This window comes from Gallinula chloropus, assembly GCF_964237585.1.
Source record: "Gallinula chloropus genome assembly, chromosome: 5".
NCBI classification, from domain to species: Eukaryota; Metazoa; Chordata; class Aves; order Gruiformes; family Rallidae; genus Gallinula; species Gallinula chloropus.
This window is the reverse complement of record NC_140090.1, coordinates 65,458,989-65,479,771: the sequence shown is the minus strand read 5'-3', so window position 1 is coordinate 65,479,771 and position 20,783 is coordinate 65,458,989. Positions and strand designations below refer to the sequence as shown.

At 35.4% G+C, this 20,783-nt stretch overlaps 1 protein-coding gene across 1 annotated transcript in view; it reads right to left on the bottom strand.

Moving 5' to 3' along the window:
• Window positions 1–20,783, bottom strand: part of DNTT (DNA nucleotidylexotransferase) — a gene marked incomplete at both ends in the record, with an annotated part of 89,343 nt that overhangs the window by 49,958 nt on the left and 18,602 nt on the right. The window contains 4 exons of the mRNA XM_084265380.1: window positions 13,732–13,864; window positions 14,863–14,986; window positions 17,957–18,028; window positions 19,225–19,395. Of these exons, the coding sequence (XP_084121506.1) occupies window positions 13,732–13,864; window positions 14,863–14,986; window positions 17,957–18,028; window positions 19,225–19,395 (500 nt within the window). The remainder of the gene's footprint in view (window positions 1–13,731; window positions 13,865–14,862; window positions 14,987–17,956; window positions 18,029–19,224; window positions 19,396–20,783) is intronic.

Here is a 20,783-nt window from a genome sequence, read left to right as displayed (position 1 = left end):
TGTATGTGAGAAGATGGAATCCATAATATTTCAATGGTCAGGTTTGTTTGGGTTACTTTTTGTTCAAGATAGTCCCTATTAGTATCACAGAACAGCTACCATAGCTAAAATTATAACTTAGTATCTTATCAGGTTTTGCTGCTCTCTATTTCATGCTGATTTTCTATTCTTAAAAAAAGATTGCCTGAAACATTTCCATCCAACTCTCTTACAGCATAGCAACAATCCATAATAAATTCCACCCTTCCTAAACTGAAAGCATCAGAAAGGACTATTTCTGGCTATATCTTGTAATTCAAGCATTTCCTACATGATTTATTTTTAACCTTCTGAAACTTTTCCTTGTTATGTGACATGTAGTCCTGTCTGACTCACATCCAAACAAAAAAATTTAGCCAGCAGTTACCTCCTCATTATCATGTCACCACACCACTAGCATGATCATGTCACACTTAATTAAAATGTTATAGCTACTTTTGCTCATAGGAATTTGAAAAACGTGTCCTCTGGTTGCTCTAAGTATAATACAAGGTCACCGATGCTTGCAGCTTTTCTCATGATTATCTGCCAAGAAAGCATCATTCTTTGCTTGTGCTGTCAACCATCTTCACAGCAACTAACTAGCCTGTAATAAACTTTGACTTGTGCTAAAGAGTAAATCAGCAATGAGTAAACTGCTATAAATATCCTGGGTTTAAGCCAGATTTCTAGGAACAAAACCATGGTAAAAAGTAATGCAGTATATTACATATTATGATTAGAACTGGTTTTTAATCTCTTGACTATAAACTACAGGCATTTGATCCTGCATATGCTGACAGTCTGGCACCTGAGCCTGCAAAATCCCTTTTGCAAACAGTGAACTGCAGAATAATACTGTTCATCTCAGTAACTGCTCTCTAATAGAGAGCAAGATCTTCAGAACAATTTGATCTCTGGCATAGATGCCCTGGAACACTTATGAGTAAAACATACCAACAAACAAAAATATCTTATGAATAGTAAGAAAAATACTTGAAAACATGAGGCATCAGAAAGCTCTTACAGGAAGCAACACACATTCAAGAAGGAATTGAAACAAGACAAAATGTAATGAATTATTTCTACCTCTGTTCTAAATTGCTTAGGGACTGTCATCAGAGTTCATAGGTAAAGTGATGTTTAAGTACAATTGTCTGAAACAAAATAAGAACTAGACACTTGTTTTCTGGTGCACCTCTATATTCCTGACAGAAAGGTGGCTAAGCACCATTAGCACTATTCCTTGTTAACACATTAATTAAATTTCTTAATCATAATCAGGCTCATTAATTCTACCTTACAGATGACTTTACTGGGAACTCAGTCGAGGACTGCTGGCAAAGTTTTGTTTCAATTTGCCTTTATGTAGAGTTCTGATTTGATTTGCCTTTAGACAAGAGTACCACTTTCTTCAGCAGGTCTCCCAGTGTCACAAAGACAGCATTACTAACCATGTCTCTTCATTTCATTCCCACCTTGAGTTACTTGGATTTTGTAAGGCATCCTCTTTTTAGCAGGCAAACCCCAAAGAAACTATTTATAGATAAAATCTAAGGAGCAGAACTGCCTAACAAGCTATGCATCCCTATCAGATGAAGGCCATGTAAGTCTTTGATTTGACCTCTTGTTCTTTATTTTTTTCTTTTCTCACCACCTTATCTGAAATCTCCTGTCTCTTTTTCTTTTTATCTTGCTATTTCATCATTCTCTGAATATATTCCGCTCTCTTAATAGTCCTGCTTGTATCTTACGCTCTATAACTTTTAGATTTTTACTTACCCATTTTATGTACTATCACAAATGTATTTTACTCTATAGCTATTTATTTGTGAGACAGCCCATAAAACCCTTAGTGCTCATCCATTTACAGTGAATACTTTTCTAGTAGTACATTTTAAATATCCTACTTCAACATGCTTCCTAGCCTGAGTATTAAAGTCATTCTGTTTAAATTCATTGGCTGAACATTTCAGAAATCATGATATTAAATATCTTGATGCCAAACATTAGACACCCTGATTATTGTGACTTTTCAGAGTAATAGTTGAAAAAAATGCTGTCTACCCAGAAAAGTCCAAAACCCCAACCATTAAAAAAATCACTAGTGACTGGAAAATACTTTCCGGTGTTTGATTTTGCTATAAATTCTGGGTTATAATTACAGTTGAGTTTATTCTGTCTCTCTAATCAATCTATCATTATTTACAATGAGGGTTTAACAGAGTGAGGAAAATGAGAGAAAGCAGAAGAATCTGTGAGGACAGTTAAACATAAATGAGAAATAAATCTTTTAATCCAAGTTCTTGTTTCAATTTCTTGGCCAAAACCCAAATCAAAATATTTCAGTGAAATGTGCCTTGAAAAGGCATTGGAACACTTTACAAAGGTTTCTGTGCCTGTGACTACCTCCTCCACGATACACATACCCATTCCTGCCTTCTGGTGAAGAGATACAGCATAGTGTGAAAATTCTATAGCTGAAACTCATCATGAAAGAGAAATTCTGACTAAAGAACTCACCTCGCTAGAGAAATACAAATCACTTGAATCAAACCCCCCCACCAAGCAACAGAATGACATTTCTGTCCAGCTCTTCAATGAAGAATTTAAAATTTTCAAGAAAACAAACCCTACTTATAACACACTGACAGATATTTTCCAACTAACTCTAAATAAATGTCTGATCTACTTAATTCACTACCTTAGTTTCTGTTTATAGAGCTTTTCTATAACAACATTGATATGCTTTGACTTGCAATATTTACATGGTCTGCATTCTCTTTCATCAAACTTCTTCCGAGGCAGTAATGTACAAATTGTACTGTCACCCAGTATTAAAAAAAAAAAAACACCCTAGCCTAATATTAAAGAAAAGCCATTAAAATAAAATTCCAGAGAGTTAATAAAATCTTCACTGTATTTAGACTTTCTTACACCGATCATGATAAAACTTACCAAAAATTAAATATTCATATTCTCTCTTTATCATATTCCTATTATAATACATCTAATATCAGTATCATGAAAAAGAATGTCTGCAAACTGCATGAGTCCTACTTTATGCACTTCAAATTAGCTACAGCACATATAACACGACTCTGCTACAGAACAGCTCTAAGGTTATCATCATTGATCTTGCCTGAGATTTTCTTGTAAAGAATTACTTGTCATTCTCTGTACAGATTTTGAAAATGAAGCTCTTTCAGTCTGTGAATACATCTTTGTACATGTTAATGTTAGGTACCAATTATTTGGACTGCTTCCTTTTAATCAGAACAGCTTTTATTCCCTCATGACATATCACACTAATCTACTCTCAAATTACCAAAACATTCAAAGAGCAATAGTTCACCCTTAGGTGGGAAGCAGACTTTTTGAGCTTATAAAAATATACTGATAAATCAATTTTAGTACATGTTTAGCACCCTGCAACCTGCCCCCCTGCCCCAGCCTGTATGTTATAATAAAGCCTAGGACCATCAGACTTGATGTGATTTTTTTGGATTAAATGATATGCTATTCAAACTGTATTAGCACAAAAGTCTGTGTCCTGTGCAAAATACCTTTAGCGAGTTTGTTTAATATGCATTTTATGGTCACTGATGTTTAACATGCATTTTATGGTCACTGAAAATATCATATTTGTGTATTGGGAGAATTGTGTGTTTGGGAGAATTGTGTTCAGGGAAAGGCAGAGCATTTCCCTGTCCAAAAAAACCTCAGAGAAGTATTTTCAATAGAAGTCATACCAGAACATAGTAATTTATGTGTTTCATTTTCATAATGCTAACAGTAATCAGTACCATATTCATTAATTGTTCTAAAATGCTGAATGAATAATTTTTAGTTAACATAACATAATAAAAATGGCAACAATTTTTACTGCTCACCATTTTAAAATGGGAGTGGTCAGTAGAATATAGGTTATAAAGTATATTTAATAGATATATCTGGACTATAAATGGTTGCATTATAACAGTCTATTATAACTTTTCAAAACATTCACGTAGGCAAACTTGTCTAGAAAATTGTGTAAAAAATGCAAAATCTGTTTTAACATTTTGGAATTGTAATGGTACATTATCTTAAGGAGCTGGAGTTTGGAGCTGGGAGTACTGTTATTCGTACTGACACCTGTCACTGCTTCTTTCCACTTAGGTGAGTCTAATGAGCCAGCCGTCATGAGAGACTGCTATTTGTTTCAGAGCTAGAACTTTACATCATGAGAAAGCAAGATACTTGTGGGCAGGTTTATAATCTGACACTCACACATCTACAGTCCAAATGATCCTCTACCCAGCTCTTCTACATAACAGACACCCCAGATTGCCTCTATTGTATCCCATGCGGAGCAGTAAACCCAGAAGTCTCTTTCCCCATGCCTGCTCCCACACACAGGGAAGGTTTTATCACAGTAGGCTGCCTCTGCTATACAGTGAGTTTTGAGAAACTGTCATCCAAAAATTAGAACAAACATCAGACAGAATTATGGAAGCATCAAAGATGCTTTTGAATTAACTCTGGTAGATTGCTAACAATTTCTTTTGGTATAAGTAAACAGCATATTACATTGTAAACACTACAATAATCCGTTAAAATATTAAATTAAAATATAGTACATTGATATAGAATGATCAGAGTTTAAAAACATAGGACATTCAACTGCTATTTAAAGATTATATTATTTGAAAGACGTCAGAATAAATTTATGAGAGAATCTGCATTGTTAGCTCATGTTTTCTCACCATTTCCTAAAATGTTTTCAATGTGTAAATTCTTGGCAAATAATTATCTTCACTTCTCAGTCATGCATCTTTCTTAAAATGTTAACTAGATCTTTTTAAGTTACTCTTCCTAAAATTCCAGTCACTTAAAAACTAAAGATGTTGTAAATTTTTTTTATTCCTTGCTACACATTATTCACCAGCACAGCACAAAGAAATTGTTCTTTTCACACTGCATCTCAATAAATGGATTAAATGAGCTGTAAATATCAGCATTTAACCAATAAACAGAGATCTTTATTTATTTAAAATGTATCAAATCCATTTCATCTAAGAGGCTAATTGAAAAGACTATTCAGGTCAGCTGTGATATTAGAAGACAACTGAATCATATTTAATGCTACTTAAAGGATGTGAACAGGCGAAAAGAAAAATTAAACCATGGCCATTAAAATTTAATTTGACTTAGTGAAGCCATTAACATTTTGGTTTTATGCAGTGGCAAGCAGTCTAAAAATATTTCCATATAATTCAGAAACCCATAATTGTCAATTGGCTGACCCCTGTGTACCAAATATATTTCAAAGTGACCTTAAAGGACAAATCAGAAAAAAAATATATCTTCTAATACCATTATTAGCTGTCATTCTGTTGTTTCTTCATATATAGTCTTTACAGATATTACCACACACACAACTATACACACATAAATGATATGCTCACAGAAACTTTCTTGTTCATTCTGACTCCTATTTTACTATTCTGTTTGTAAACTTTTGCATCTTATCTCATCTATCAGCAGGACTCTGTAACACCACCTTTCTGCCTCTGATAATGGCCAAACTAATTTACGTAGTTATCAGCCCAAGCTTATCTGGCAACTTGGCCTTTTAGGATAACTTTTGCTCTTTTGGAATAAGTTTTTTTAATAGGACAAGGCAACCTACTTACACATTGTGGTCAAAACCAGTAAATGTCCTTTGAATTTCAGTTTTCTTATTACACTAGAAATAGTTGCATCTTTACCAGAAATTCTTGCACTTTTTTTATATTAATTGCATAATTTGGTTTTCATTTTAACACATTAATCAGATTAGAACTCAAATGTACAAAACTGTATGTGAACTGTAAAGAAATAACATATTTTTCAGACAATACCTTATCTTACCCCTGCTAGTAGATGTGTGATATTTGTATTTGCCTCTGAAATTTGAAATCGCTGCTAATATTCCTTATATTCTGTATAATGAAAAATATTGTAAATAGCATAAAGCAGTCATCGATGCAGTAAGATTTTAGCTGGTTTCAAATAAAAGCTTTGCCTTGAGTTAAAACGGCAACAAATCTGATTACGTATCAGTACATAAATACAATTTCAGATTGGCTGCCTGACAAGGGAATACTTTACCCCAAGTTTTGGCTTTCATTCTCATTTTTTTCCAGATTGCTTAAAAAGAAATCACATTCTAACACAGAAGGTTCTGTTAGAATAGTCCTAAAACATTATAATCATGGATTTCATATCGTGTGGTATAAACGTTACTTGTATTGCTCTGGCTTGCTTCTAGTAATAATCATCAGCATTGACAGGATTGCCAAGTGTGGAGTACTGCACATGGGACATAACAACCCCATGCAGCACTACAGGCTTGGGGGAGACTGGCTGGAGTGCTGTCTGGAAGAGAAGGACCTGGGGGTGTTGGTTGACTACAGGCTGAATATGAGTCAGCAGTGTGCCCGGGCAGCCAAGAAGGCCAATGGCATCTTGGCTTGTATCAAAAACACTGTGGCCAGTAGGTCTAGGGAGGTAATTGTGCCCCTGTACTTGGCACTGGTGAGGTCACCCCTCAAATACTGTGTCCAGTTCTGAGTTCCTCACCAGAAGAAGGACGTTGAGGTCCTTGAATGAGCCCAGAGAAGGGCAACCAGGCTGGTGAAGGGGCTGGAGGGCAAATCCCATGAGGAACGGCTGAGGGAGCTGGGGATGTTTAGCCTGGAGAAAAGGAGGCTGAGGGGAGACCTTATCACCACCTACAACTACCTGAAGGGAGGTTGTAGAGAGGTGGGCAATCGTCTCTTCAGCCAGGTGACAGGAGATAGAACAAGGGGAAATGGCATGAAGCTGTGCCAGGGCAGGTTTAGATTGGATATTAGAAAAAGATTTTTTACTGAAAGAGTTGTCAGGGCCTGGAACAGGCTGCCCAGGGAGGTGGTTGAGTCACCTTCCCTGGATGTGTTCAAAAAAAGGGTTGATGAGGTACTTAGGGATATGGTTTAGCATAGAATGGGAATGGTTGGACTTGATGATCTTCAAAGGTCTCTTCCAACCTTGTGATTCTGTGATATGTAACAACTTTAACAGTGGTTAGCATTTTCCAAAAGTGTTTCAGGAGGTCTGGGTTATCATGGAAAGTATAAAGCTAATCTGGTGAGTTTCTAGCTCTACCTATAGAGTGTAAAACTTCCGGCTTCACAGAAATCAATGGCATTGCTACCTCCACTCTGGACACAGCAGTTGAAGTAGCTTTAGAGAGAAGACAGGTATATAACTAAACAGCACCCTTCTAATGAGCTGATAAACTTGTGCAAGTGGAAAAGGTTTGAGTAGAGTGGACACGTAAAAAGTCTTGAATCAAGTTTTTTGAAAGGCTTTGAAGGAATACATGTGCCAAGTATTTGACTCTTCTAGATTCTTACAACGTTCTTTTTGCCCATGACTTCCAGATAACTTATTCATCAGCTTCTACTTCATGATTCATCATAGCTAATAATAGATGAAATGAGTGGAAAAATAATCAAAGCTCTAATGACAAAGGAAGTGTGTGAATTACTCCAATAGATTATCTTCTAAATGGACTTGGCTAGCCGTTAATTTGGATAAAAATTATTTTCTCCTTTCTCAACTTATTTTTTAATGGGTTGCGGAAAATTAGAAGTAGAAACCAGTGATAATCTCTGTTCTTCCCCAGTTATAGTGCCTCTAACTTCCTGCCACAGAATATTTTTATTCAGAGCATCCCAACTCCTCAAGGTCAAACACTTAGACAGCCTGGTAAGGTGAAGCTGTTTTACTAAGCTTTAAGACTAACCAGATCAGATTAGAATGTCTTTGGGTTAAGAGCCTCATCCAAAACAGACTATAGTTTAATCAGAGGCAAAGCTGTGCTCATGAATAATATTTGAACAGCCTCTTCAGTCTGTTGCTGGAAGAATTACTAGATTCTTCTAAGATCTGCTTAAATTAGAGAGTGTGCAAACTACCATATCAGCTCAAATGTTCAGTGAGCAGCTTGCCTCACAGCTCCTTTATAGCAGATTTCTCCCTGACAAAATGAAATAACAGTAGATTAAAAAAAAATTACTTTTTATAACAGCAGTGGGAGAAAGTGAGCAGAAATTACAGTATTTGGACTTGAGCAGCTGGGAACAGCTTATATCTTCCCTTATTATAGCTTCTGTTTTCGAGTAAAAGAATAGCATAGAAATGACTATATCTAAGAATAGTGTACATGCAAAAGATACAATATAATGACAAGGTGTCAATACAATAAGGAATCTTTGTTAGGAATTGGTCTAAAAACATAATGAAAAAAACTTTGCTAAATTAATTATATTAGTTTGAATTCTGGTATTATTTTAATCCTAGATCTGAGCAGAATGAAAACAATTCATGTAATGGAACTTCAAATACATTCATTTCATAGTATATAACAAAGATTTGGAGTGACATCAGGTGTTCTAGCCTCATTGTAGGACCTCTACAGCCTGCTAAAGAACACCTTTATTAGGAGTATCCAATAATGAAAAGGACAACTAGAGCTTTTTATCAGGATTTATCAAGAAATTCTGTCAGAGGCCACCTGAGTACCTCAGTTAAAGTACAAAGACTTGAGTATATACCAAAAGCTTAGGAGATAAAATAATCTTCAAGCATTCTATCTCACATTCTCTCATTTATGAGCATGTGTCAATACAGTCTGATAACTGTGATTCCAGATGCCTTATAGAAGTCTCATTTGTGAAATGAAAGTGCCACAATAACATTAGTTATTCATCAGTGTGTGAATCTGTAAAATAATCTCTGGAAGTGGTTTTTTTGCCTCAGCTATTTCATTTTACTTTATTTCTGAGATAGAAAGGAAAGATATCATCAAATTATTTTCTTTATACACAACAGGAAAGACTTGAGTTCTGTGCCATGCCATTCCTTTATGCATTCCTCTGCCTTGCAGCAAATGTCACTGCACACAGGAAAGAAACTGCTGTACTGTAACATGCAAAACCATGCCAGTGCTGCCTGACAAACACACTGACACTGTCCTATGGTCTCTTCACATATATTCTATTAGTAATCTCTATCTTTGAATGTCATGGAGCCTCAAATCCCAATTTCTAAAAGATAATACAAAATTCAAGCAAGGAGATAGTGGTCTACAATTAGGCTTGTGTATTTTGTGAATTTTGCTTGAGCAAAATTCAATAGGAGTCTGAAACAAAACTTCCCTTAAAACTGACGCAAGATGGAGAGATTTGCCTCCCACCAAGACAAATAATACATGGTAGAGACTAGTTATTCTGCTTGATACAGTGCCCAAGATACTTGGACACCTTCTTAAGAACTGTGATACAAAAATTCACACCAAAAAAAAGTGTCTCCTTAGTCCACTACCTTAAGGCAAAGGTGGGAGAAGCTAACAAAAGTATTAGCTTTTAAATCTCATTTGAGAAAGTCAGAACTGAAGTTGTAATACCAATTGGATGACTAGGTAATTTCTAAAAAATAATTTATTATATCATCAATAGGCACTATGTACTCGTATCATAGCAATACAATCCTGCTGCTACAAAGCTAACAACAACTATTCATGCTACTTAGAACACAAGGAAACCAAACACTAATTTGTAAATAACTTCTGAATTATATGGACAAAGACGATAGAAAGGCCAACACAACGCTATAGTGGAAATGCAGCAAACGAACATGATGATTTATTCTTGTTGTTGCATTTAATTATCATTCCAGATCCTTTTCTGAACTTCTCCAGTCAAATTTGATTTCTGTGAGTGTCTGTATTGAAATATTAATAACCAGTACAGAGATTAAAGCCATAAACTACAAATTCTATACAATGCTTTTTCCAAGCATTTTTGTTCTTAGGAAGCCTTCAATCTAGATCACCTCTTGTGGGAAAACCAAATGTCAGCAGCTAAATCAAGTTAGCAGAAACCCAGGATGTCTCATGGAGCTACAGGAGAAAAGGAGAAACTCCCGCTTCCTTGCCATGACACCTAGTGTCATGCTGTCTGCTTGTCATTGCTAACGATCCAGCAACAATGCAAATATTATTAACAATAGCATTAACACATTGCTAGTAGATATCAATTTTTCTGTAACACGCAGTAATATATACAAGATGTGATAATGTTGTTACTGCTAAAAAAACCTAATTATCTTCATAGAATAAAATTATGTTTTTAATAACCAGAAAAAGAAATTATCACATCCTCAGTTTAACTCTCATTTAGAAGTGATAACATACATTAAACTAAACCAGTTTAATAGTTGGGACAAAGAGTACTAATCAGGGATTTCACACACTAAAATAAAGTTTCTTTTCTCTCCACTCCAGGGCCTCTCTCTAACTCAAGAGAAACTTCACCCTTAGTGGCTTATTCCCCATCTCAAATTTGTCTCATTAACCTTAAGGAGAAAGCAGCCTTAAATCTCAGCAATTCAAAATAAGAGAAGCTGAGCACTGAGAATAATGCCATGCCAATTCCTGATTCAAATAGACTGCACGGTAAATTCAGTCTTTCTGATAACATTGTCCATGGTATCCTTTATATTGCATTATCAGCATCTTCAATAATTCCTTCTCTATACTTGAGCCGATAGGCAGGACTCACTATACAGACAAAAAAGTGCTTTCCACACTGTGTGGCTGTGATTTATTTATTTCATAACTACAATTGTTTAACTTCTGTATTTCCATGCATTTCGGTGTTGTAATTTCTGTTTCAAAATGACCCAGATAAGTGTCAGAAAAAGATATAAAGAAAAAAACTCTCCCAACCTTCCACATGCAACTATACCAAGTAAAACTCAAGGAATATATTTTACAAGTACACGGTTAAGTGGGGAGTAGCAAAGGATAAACAAACTCACCTAGACTTCATTAATTCATTCATTTCTGCTCCTGAATGATTTCAAATTAGGGAAATACTGAAAGACTGCCATCATGACCCTTTATTTCAGTTAAAGTCCTTTCCCCAGGGAAGTGGTCACAGCATCGAGCTTGACTGAGTTCAAGAAGCATGTGGACCATGCACTCAGTCACATACTCCAACTTGTCTGGCTCTGTGTGGAGCCAGGAGTCGGACTTGATGATCATTATGGATCACTTGCAACTCAGGATATTCTATGATTCTAAGTCTTTATATTACTTTATGGACTCACATAGCTGAAAAAAGAGGCCCTCAACCAAATATAGTGTTATTGCCACCTCCAACCAAAACCATATGGAAAATACTTCTGATTAAAGATGATTTATGATCTATTGTTTTCTGAAGACAGACAGGAAAATTAAAGAATTTTAAATAAAATTATCAAGGAAGTAGGAGATACTGAAGTCTCCAGTAATAGGACCCTTAAGAAGAGGTAAAAGAGGTAATTTAAGAGCTAAGATGAAACTACAGAATGTTAGAGCAAAAACACTGTTAAAGGAAGCGTATAGTATGCAACTGGCCAGAGAAACAGGTCTTGGAATGTTGTCAATAAGATTGCATCAGCTTTTCCAATTTTCATGCCTCCCTCTAAAAACTTGCATTTCTGGTATTTTGATTAAGCTACATAAAATTATGAAACAAATATATGAACCAAGACAAATCTGGGTCTCCTGGGGAATTAATATATTATTTGGAGCAACATGAGCTATGTTTTCTCTTATGTTAGTAGCATACAAGGTGTAATATGGGGGAATCAAGTCAAGTTGTTTGATTAATAAAATTTGCCTATTTCTTTTATAAATATTTATATAAAGATGAATGAAAAAACTAATAATTTGTTAATTGAAAACTGTGAGCTGGAGTGCTTACACTTCATGCTGATGAATATTGCCACTAAGAGACAGGCAAAAAAGAGCAAGTGTAGTCAACTCTATTGCAGTTCAGTAATTAAAATACAGATGCCTAATAAAGGTACTTCAATCTATTTAATCAAGTTTTCTACAAATCTTACACTGTAGCATTTGGTTTTCATGGGCTGGTAAAATATCTGTCAAGACTGACATTGTGAAACTTACTTTTTTAACATATTTTCTATATATATGAGGCCATGGATTTAATATATAGGTTTCAATCATTACATAAATAATTTATCTTCTTGTTTGACACCCCCATTTAGAGATTAAAAAAAAAAAAAGAGCGAATGGCTAACTATCATATCCCCCTGAAACAAGCAAAACATCAGGCTTTACTTGGATGTGAGATTTGCTGCCAACAAAGCTCACAAATCCATCACAGCAGAAGAAACTGGGAATTTTTAGTACAACAGCTCTGCCCCACAAGTCTCCAACCCATCTAGACATGTATTAATCAGTTGGACATAGTTACTAGTTAAGTTACTAACACAATGTCCCTGATTTGCATCAGTGTGAGCAGATTGACAGCATGTGCCTCTCTAACAAGGACTCACAGAATAATGAGACTCAACGTTTTGAATAAAAAATTTTATCTTGTTCTCGTACCTCTGGTCAGGGTTCATACTTGAACCTAATGTTTCTTATTCATCATACTTTTATAGAAATTACATAGCTAGTGACTGCTACCATCATTACAATTAATATAGGACATACAAGGAATAATTATAAATAGGAGATGGCACAAAGGTGATAAAGTGCATTCTCCACAATCGCTGTGAACTTGTATAGCAATCAGAAATCATACAAGGTCTTAATTTACTACTGTAGTGGATACAGGCCTATCTAGGCTCACAATTATAAATCACACAAGGGATGTATTGATTAGCATTAATTAGTAACATTCTTCTATCCTTTATTTTTATACCAATTTTAGTAGCATAAGAGTGATAAAATTGCATATTTTGAGTTCTAGGAGAAAAGGTATTCTTGAAAAATGTCTTTAATTTGCTACTTTGTGAAACTTTGACAATATTTTTATATAAACAGCAATAAACTAAAGGGTTTTTTGTTTACGAGTATGGCATGTTATACAAGTAGTGATATAATAGGGTACTGAGTACAGAGCAAGGAACCCAATACTCCTGAAGACTAGTCCCAGTATCAATACTTTGCTAGGTGGCTTTAGCTCTCAAGTAAGTGCTAAAAGAATGAGTTGTATATGTCCCGAGCTACACTTTGGCATTTGGTTTTGCAGATCAAGATCAAAAGGTTTAGGAAGAAAATCCCCAGGAAAGAAACTTTGAGACCACCCTATCTGTACGGAGGTTAGACATTCAGTTCAATGCTTCATATTTAGTGTTTATCACACTGTATCCTTCTAACACTACAAACTCTGCCTTTGCAGGTTTCAATCTCACATGACCAAGTTCTCTTAAAAAAAAAACCTCAAAAAACTACAACAAACAAACCACCCAAAACACCACCCAAACGAAATAAAGCATCACAAAAAAAAAAAAAATCAAGCACAAGACTGCCTTAAAGTTACTGTATCTTTCTTTCAAGCATGGTCTTATAATAGTCTTAGCCTTGGGAATTCAGATCCACTAAAAGAGAAACAAAATACACTGAAGTACAGTACGTGATCATAATTTTTTCAGCAAGCAATTTTGTGGTACATTTTTTTCTGACAAACCAACCATCTAGAGTAACATAAAAAAAAATTTTAAAACTCACACCATTGAAAACAAACTCTGATACCTTCCCACTTGTGTTTCTTCCAAAACACAAACATCATTTTTTGTGTACCTGAATAAAACAGCCAAATGACTTGATTTGTTTACACTCACCTTCTGAAACCACCGGTTATGGTAACTAAAGCATCTGGTAGAAATGTAGACACTGTATTCTTGACAATCAAGCTTACTGCATCTGCTTCCGCCTTAGACACACAACTAACAAGGTCGTCATAGTAGAGCAACCCTGGAAATCAAAGGCAAAAGAACACTGATCACTCTCTAAAATTATCAAAATCTACATAGTGCTATGCGAGGTCTGTATGAAATAGAGATGTCTCACCAAGAAGTTATACTACACAACATGTACCATGGGCAAAAGAACCCCAACATGAAGTAAAAAATCATCCATCTTGAACCTGAAACTATAGGCTTGTTTCACGACATGTTGTGTCAAGGAATTTTCATCCAGCTGCTTCGGGAGTCTTTTCCCTCCTCCCCACCATTCCTGAAGTCAGTCTCCTGCCTTGGGTGTGGGGGATCATAGGCAAGAGGAAGCCTCTTCCTTCCCTTTCAGGCTTTTGTTGGGTTTGGGTATTTTTTGGTCATTATAATTTGTTATCAATTGTAACAGTAGTTACAATTCAGAACAACATAGCTATCAGGATAATTGGTCCACTCACTGAGAACCTGAATATTTATAAACCACATTGACTTCCCTACCAACTCCAATCAATGGCATTTCTGGACATACTGTTTTAAAAGGTGCTCTTCCCAGAATGATGGTGTTCTACCCAAGTACAGAGCTCTGAGGTATGTGAAATATCCCATATATATTTTTGTCTGATTACAGAGCTTGCATCAAAACAGCCTGGCGTGGTCCTGCAGCTTGCTTCTCACATGGATAAGATTTGTAAAAGAAAAATAGACAAAGGATCACAAATGTGAGAAAACTGATCCAAGGGATTCTCAGGTGAAAAGCTCATGAGTTGAACACAGAAATAAATATATTATTTTAACATTATGTTACATAATCTTTTTTAATTTAACAGATTCCTTTGTCTAAACAATTTCCTTTATTTAGAGAAACAACACACACAAACCCCAAAAAATCTATGGAGAACCAACGTTATTCATGACACTGCAGCAAGAAAACAGATGTATGAATGAACATTGCTGCCTCCTCCAATTCTTCTATCAAGTTATTAGAGCACTGACATAGAAGTTTTGAGGGTTTCACCTTACCTGCTTTCTGCATTTTTGACAGCTTCAGGGTCTTGTCAGCTTTTACCTCTTCTAGAGTTCGCAAACCCATTCTGTACCATTTCTCAGATGTCTTCACTCCCACTCCAAAGACAGAAGTAAATTGCTAAGGTCAGTAGAACACACATTTCAGTGTTGTTTTCTAAAGGAATGGTAACAATAGGTAACAGCAAGGTTTCACAGGGAAAATACTGGGCAGAGTTTATCCTACACTGAAGATAAATAATAGTATAATACAAACATACAAATTTGGCTTCCTTTCTTTGCATAGTTATGTTGAACATAAAATTGTTTTTATACATGGCAGTTCTCATTAAAGTGAAATCTAAAAAAAGCACAGTTTTATCCCCAACACCTTTCCGAGATTTAGCTAAATATATGCTGTCAATTAAGGTCTGAACTAAGGATAGTAGTCTTTGGTTTTACTTCACAGTTAAGAAATGAAAACAAATAATGGTAAGTAGCAGGATTCCCCCACACTAACTTCAAAGAGTAAGAGATGTGTCAAGACTATCCTCCTAATTATGATTTCATATTACATGGACTACCAGCTCTTAGCTGTACACATAATGATGGGGATGCAACACTCCTGAGAGGTGGTGTCAGTGGGAGAACTGTGGCTGTTGAAATTCTACATCAAGGGCAATGGGTCTCAATGGTGCATGGAAACAGATGGTAAGGAAAGACAACTAGTCTATTCTTATACTGCAGTCTATAAAATACATATGTTTGGAGGTCATCCCAAAAAATTCTTTTCCAGAATGTGATTGAATTTAAAGTACAACTGGCAATTTTTGTTTGCTTGCATATTATAAACTGTCATAGAATTCTTCAATTCTTCATATCTTATTTCAAGTTAAGATTTCACTATTTTGCTGGGGGGGGGGGGGGGGGGGGGGGGAGAGGGGGGACACATGCCACAGCCCACCAAAAAAACCCACTCCACATAAACCCAAATCTAACAGTGTCTGAAGTCTTTGTATGGTTATATTCCATTTATTCCAAAGTAATTTTGTACACTATCTTATCCCCTAAGAAAGGATGTAAAGCAAAAATGTCACAGTTGTAAGCACTATTCAGCAGATCAATAACTCAGATGAACAGTGATATGAAAGCAAGAGGGAAAACTTTCATGCTTGCCCAAAAGCACATTCTTTATGTTCAGTTTGTCAATACTGAAGCTCTCAATAGTTTCTTTGTACTTTTATAGAATTCAATGAGTAGCTGTGAAAGACACGAATAACTGCTGTTTTTCATTGAATCTACCACCTCTGAATTCCAACCATGCTAGCTTTATTTTGTGTTTTTCTAATGAGATTAACTCCTTGGAAATAATTAAGATAAAGAAAACAGAAGAATGAAAATCTTGAATAACATTAAATAGAAATTATCCTACATTTTTAAAATAATGGATTAAATTACCTATTCTTTGTCTGAATCATAGATGTTTATGAAAGAATACGGTTTTTAATACTTAGATTGTTATCTTTTAATGCTTTTGCTAGAGCTAGAAGATTTTCAAAAGGCTGTATTACTGGCTTTAGAATGGTTCCAAGAGACTTGACTAAGATTTTGGGAGAGAACTAAAGAAAATTGATTCAATGCCACTGTCCAATTTTTTAGGAAAAACCCCCAACAACCAACAAACCAACCTATATTGTTCTTTCCATACTAAGATTCATTATTATTCAGTGTATTTATAGATGTCAATTTAGGGACACTGCCAAGAGCGCAGTGTGAGTAGCAGACAGCCCTTTTCTTCAATCATGTATGCAAGCATTGGTCTTTTTCAGCTGGTGAAAGTGAATTACACAAACTTGTTCTCTGCAGGACCTACTTCCATAAGGAGGTAAACTGGCCATGTCAATCATGTGTCCTACATCTAAAACATAGACTGTATTGTTTATCTCAGTTGTTTAACAACTGTGGTCCTGGAAACAACAGTGATCATTTAAATCATGATGAAGCAGTTACCTGAACCATGCGAAACATTAAAATTTTGGAACTCACTAATCCTATAGGATTCTTGGCTTTCTTAGAAATACACAAAAAATTGTTGGGAAAAACTGGCCAGAGCCGATTTCACCTAAATGTTGAGACTGTGCTCAACTAACAAGAGAGCCACATAAATTGTAATCTGGTATGTGATACAAAGCATAAAGCATATTTAAGGTAATCTTTCCCTGATAAGATTTTATTCTTATCTCCAAGAAATTTTCTTAAATCCTGAAACATAAGATTTAATGGTTAACCCTCAATCTTAGTTACCATTAATAGGCAAGTCTCACTCTTGAATGCTGATATATATATATATATATATACACACACACATATGTCTGAGTATTGCTACAAATGGCATCTACTGTAGCACCACTGAACATCCCTTCATACTAGTATTATGGGTCAGAGAGAATGGAAGAGCCTTTCAATAGTTGAAGCAAAACTGAGCAATGCAGGAGAGATTTAGCCGGTCTCATTCCTTTTACTCTCCTTTTTAAATTTTTCTGAAGGCAAAACCAGAATACTTTGGGAGATTAAAACTGCAGATTAATTTGAAAATGTGTTTTTCCAGTATATATTTTCCAGTGGAGAATAAGAAGCATGACCATGACTCTGAACCTTACAATCTGCTTAACAAAGAAATAACTCCAGTCCTCTTCCTTCTGCCTGACGCAAAAGAGAATTAAAATAGATCTGAGTCATCTTCACCTGGTATTTTCTTAATGCCAGAATAAGATGAAGAAGTGTTACAATGATAATGAGGAAAAAGTAAACCAAACATTAGGTTAAGCTTGCAGCAAAGAGTACACATAAAACCAGTTTTCAGGGAAAAGAGATTGTTAAACTCAAGATTAAGAGCAACTGTGTATGTATCACATTAATTAGAAAGGTAACTAATTTCATCATTACTCCTTATCACAGTTTTTCTCTCTCCCTCTTTATTCGAGACTTTTGTTTCTTTATACTTGATATTGGATGTTCCTTTATAGTAAAATTGATGGTCATGTCTAAGGTCTACAAAACAGAGGAAAACATATGCAAATTTAAAACAGCAGCAACGCTATTTAATATGTACCTTAAATGATTTGTATCGTTCATCATTTAACACTTCTTTAGCTCTAGAACTCTCTCCTTCTTCAATAATCTCCTAAAGAAAAATATGTCTTTTAAATAAAATAATCAGGATAAGTAAGTGTTTTGTGTAAAAACACAAAAAGCTTCCTTAGCAATCATATGGTTTTATTCCATTAGGATCAAAATCTGCAATAGTTTTTGAGACAGAAAATTACTGAAGGATCAAGGAGAAACTGAAGCCACAGAATAAATTTCACAGTTCTTATTTACTCATAAATTTTCTCAAGGATGAAGTAGAAACTGGGACTGTGGAATATATTTCACAGTACTTATTTAATCATAAATTCATGGCCAATAAGCAGTTATTTATCATGTTATTAGTTGTCCTGAAAATTAGATATCATTATTTGGATGAATTTAATTCTCGTAAGAGTATTATAAGAACAAATATATTTTCTCTTGAGTGTACAGTTCCTTCAGTCTTTCTGGTATCAAACAAAAAGAACCCCACCAATAACACCCAAAAAAATCATCCTGTTTTCTGTGGAATCATAATTGAATTCTAGTCCCTAGATAGTATGTACAAAGAGCACTTCAGAGGCTACTTTCTTACCTGGTGGAGTCAAGCAAACAAGACACCAGAGTGAATCACAACACTCAGCAATGACCCCTCCAGACAGCTGAGACCCCTGATCAGCTGCCTGCTGGAATAACAGCACCTGAAATGTGGGGTCCTGAAAAGGCTAAGAATTAAAGAAAAATGCAGGTAATCCTGAGAGGTCCAGTAAGAATATAAAGTTCATCCATTACCTAGATAAAAGGCTCTGCTATAACTCATAGCAACATAGGATTTAACACTGAAGTACTAAAATATTTACCAGTTTTGCAAAAATAGTATTTCTAATAAAGCATTCAGGTGAGTGAGGTGAAGTTTCCAGGGGCAGACATCACCTGAACAAGACTATTAATAGTTAACCTGTCACATCTAAATCAGAGTCAGTCTTTAAAAATTACATGCAAAGATGATACTATGTTACTTATTCATTTGTGTTTATTCATACAACACCCTTGTCCTAAGAATGGGTGTTCCATGACAGAACCTTTTGTTATTACAAAAGGTTTCCAGAAAGTATTCTATTCTTAGTAAACAGGGATAATATAATCCTATTTCAGGAAATACAGCAGGTTGTGTAAATACACACAGATATCGATGCTGTACTATATGACCTGTAAAAGAATCAATTGGCAGATAATTCAGAGGTACATTACCTCAATGACATCTCTGACTTGGTCTCCCATGCAGGGCAACCCTTGTATATCCTTCATTTTGGTTACTGGAAATGGAAGAAATTTCAGCACAGAAGCTGCTCTCAGAAATTCCAAGCAGAATATTTCATTTTCTTTGAACTCATAACTTTCAGCCATTATCTCAAAAACATCCTGGGGAGTGGTGTAGAAAAAAGTTAAAGGTTAATAAAAGTTTAAATTATTCAGTATACCCCTTTGAAAGGTTACTTTGTATGGTAATTCAAGAACGGTTTCTTTATACTGGGGTGAAAAGACAGTTCATAAAAAAAAAATCAGCATAATTTTCCAACCACTTGAAATTTTCCAGGTATCATAAAAATTGCATTTTAGAGGCAAATGTGAGAAAGGAATCTGATCTGTTACAAAAGATTTTAAAGTTTAACTTTGTTAGGTAGACTGTTCATATTCTATGCGGATCTAATAAATCAATATAAAATAGCATGATAATTGTTAGAATTGTGCTCAAATATAAGTAATCCAGCAGGTCAGTAGACCACATGTGTTTCAGTCACAACTAAACAGTAGTCTGTGACAATACTGCAAGTTCTTTTTGAACTTGCAGCCACATGTTTAGTAATTCAGGGAATAAACTTGATTTTTCCTCATTTTTCACATGTATGACATATGCAACAAAAAATAAACTCTTTTATTTCCCTTCAGCTATCCATGGCTTAGTTTATTTGACACTGCACTCAAAACTAGACGGAAATTGCCAGTACATTTTTTTAAGTATCCATATCATTTATGCAGCCCTGGAGTCTCCCTCTCTCCCAGAGATCAAATGCAGAGAACATGGTGGTGGAAAAAAGGCAGGTTGGCTTGTTTCCCACTGTAGAACACTGATTTGGGAGAGAACAAATGCTGAGAAAATATTTGGGAATAACCTAAGAATTTATGAAGACTTGCAGCTGATTACCAGATGGAAATCTGAGTTCTTACTGAAACCTTGCTCAACATCTCCAAAACTATCAAGACTTAATTCTGAAGTGAGCTTTCTAAAGACATTTTTAAGATTATGCCATTTCCAGAAGATACTTTCACTGTACAAAATATTTATCTAGAATGCATCCCACACCTGGCTGTTCAGGAAGATTTTGTGCACCATTCAAGTGTCACAGGGCTGGCTAAATACAAACCCTTAACAGCTTGCAAAGCTCCTGCACTGCACTGTGCCCAGCCGTCCTGCCGGAGATCCCATTTCTTACTCGTCGGCCAGTCTTTCAGATCCCAGCCTTGAAAGGGCCATATGTCCCACTACATCAGCTGCTGCATATCCCTCCTGTTTTCCAACTTAGTCCCATTTTTTCTTTAACCCACGAGGCATTACAAAATAGCGAAGAAGTGGTTGTCACTGTGCATCTGCCTGCAATTAGCACTTCACTGAGCTGTAGTCTGAGTGTCTGTTCAGAGATGGTTTTGGAATAAGGATGATTAACACTCTGTGATACAGATATCAAGAGGCAACACATGGCTTACTAGGACATTGACTGCAGTAGATAGTAGGCAGGAATCAGATTAAA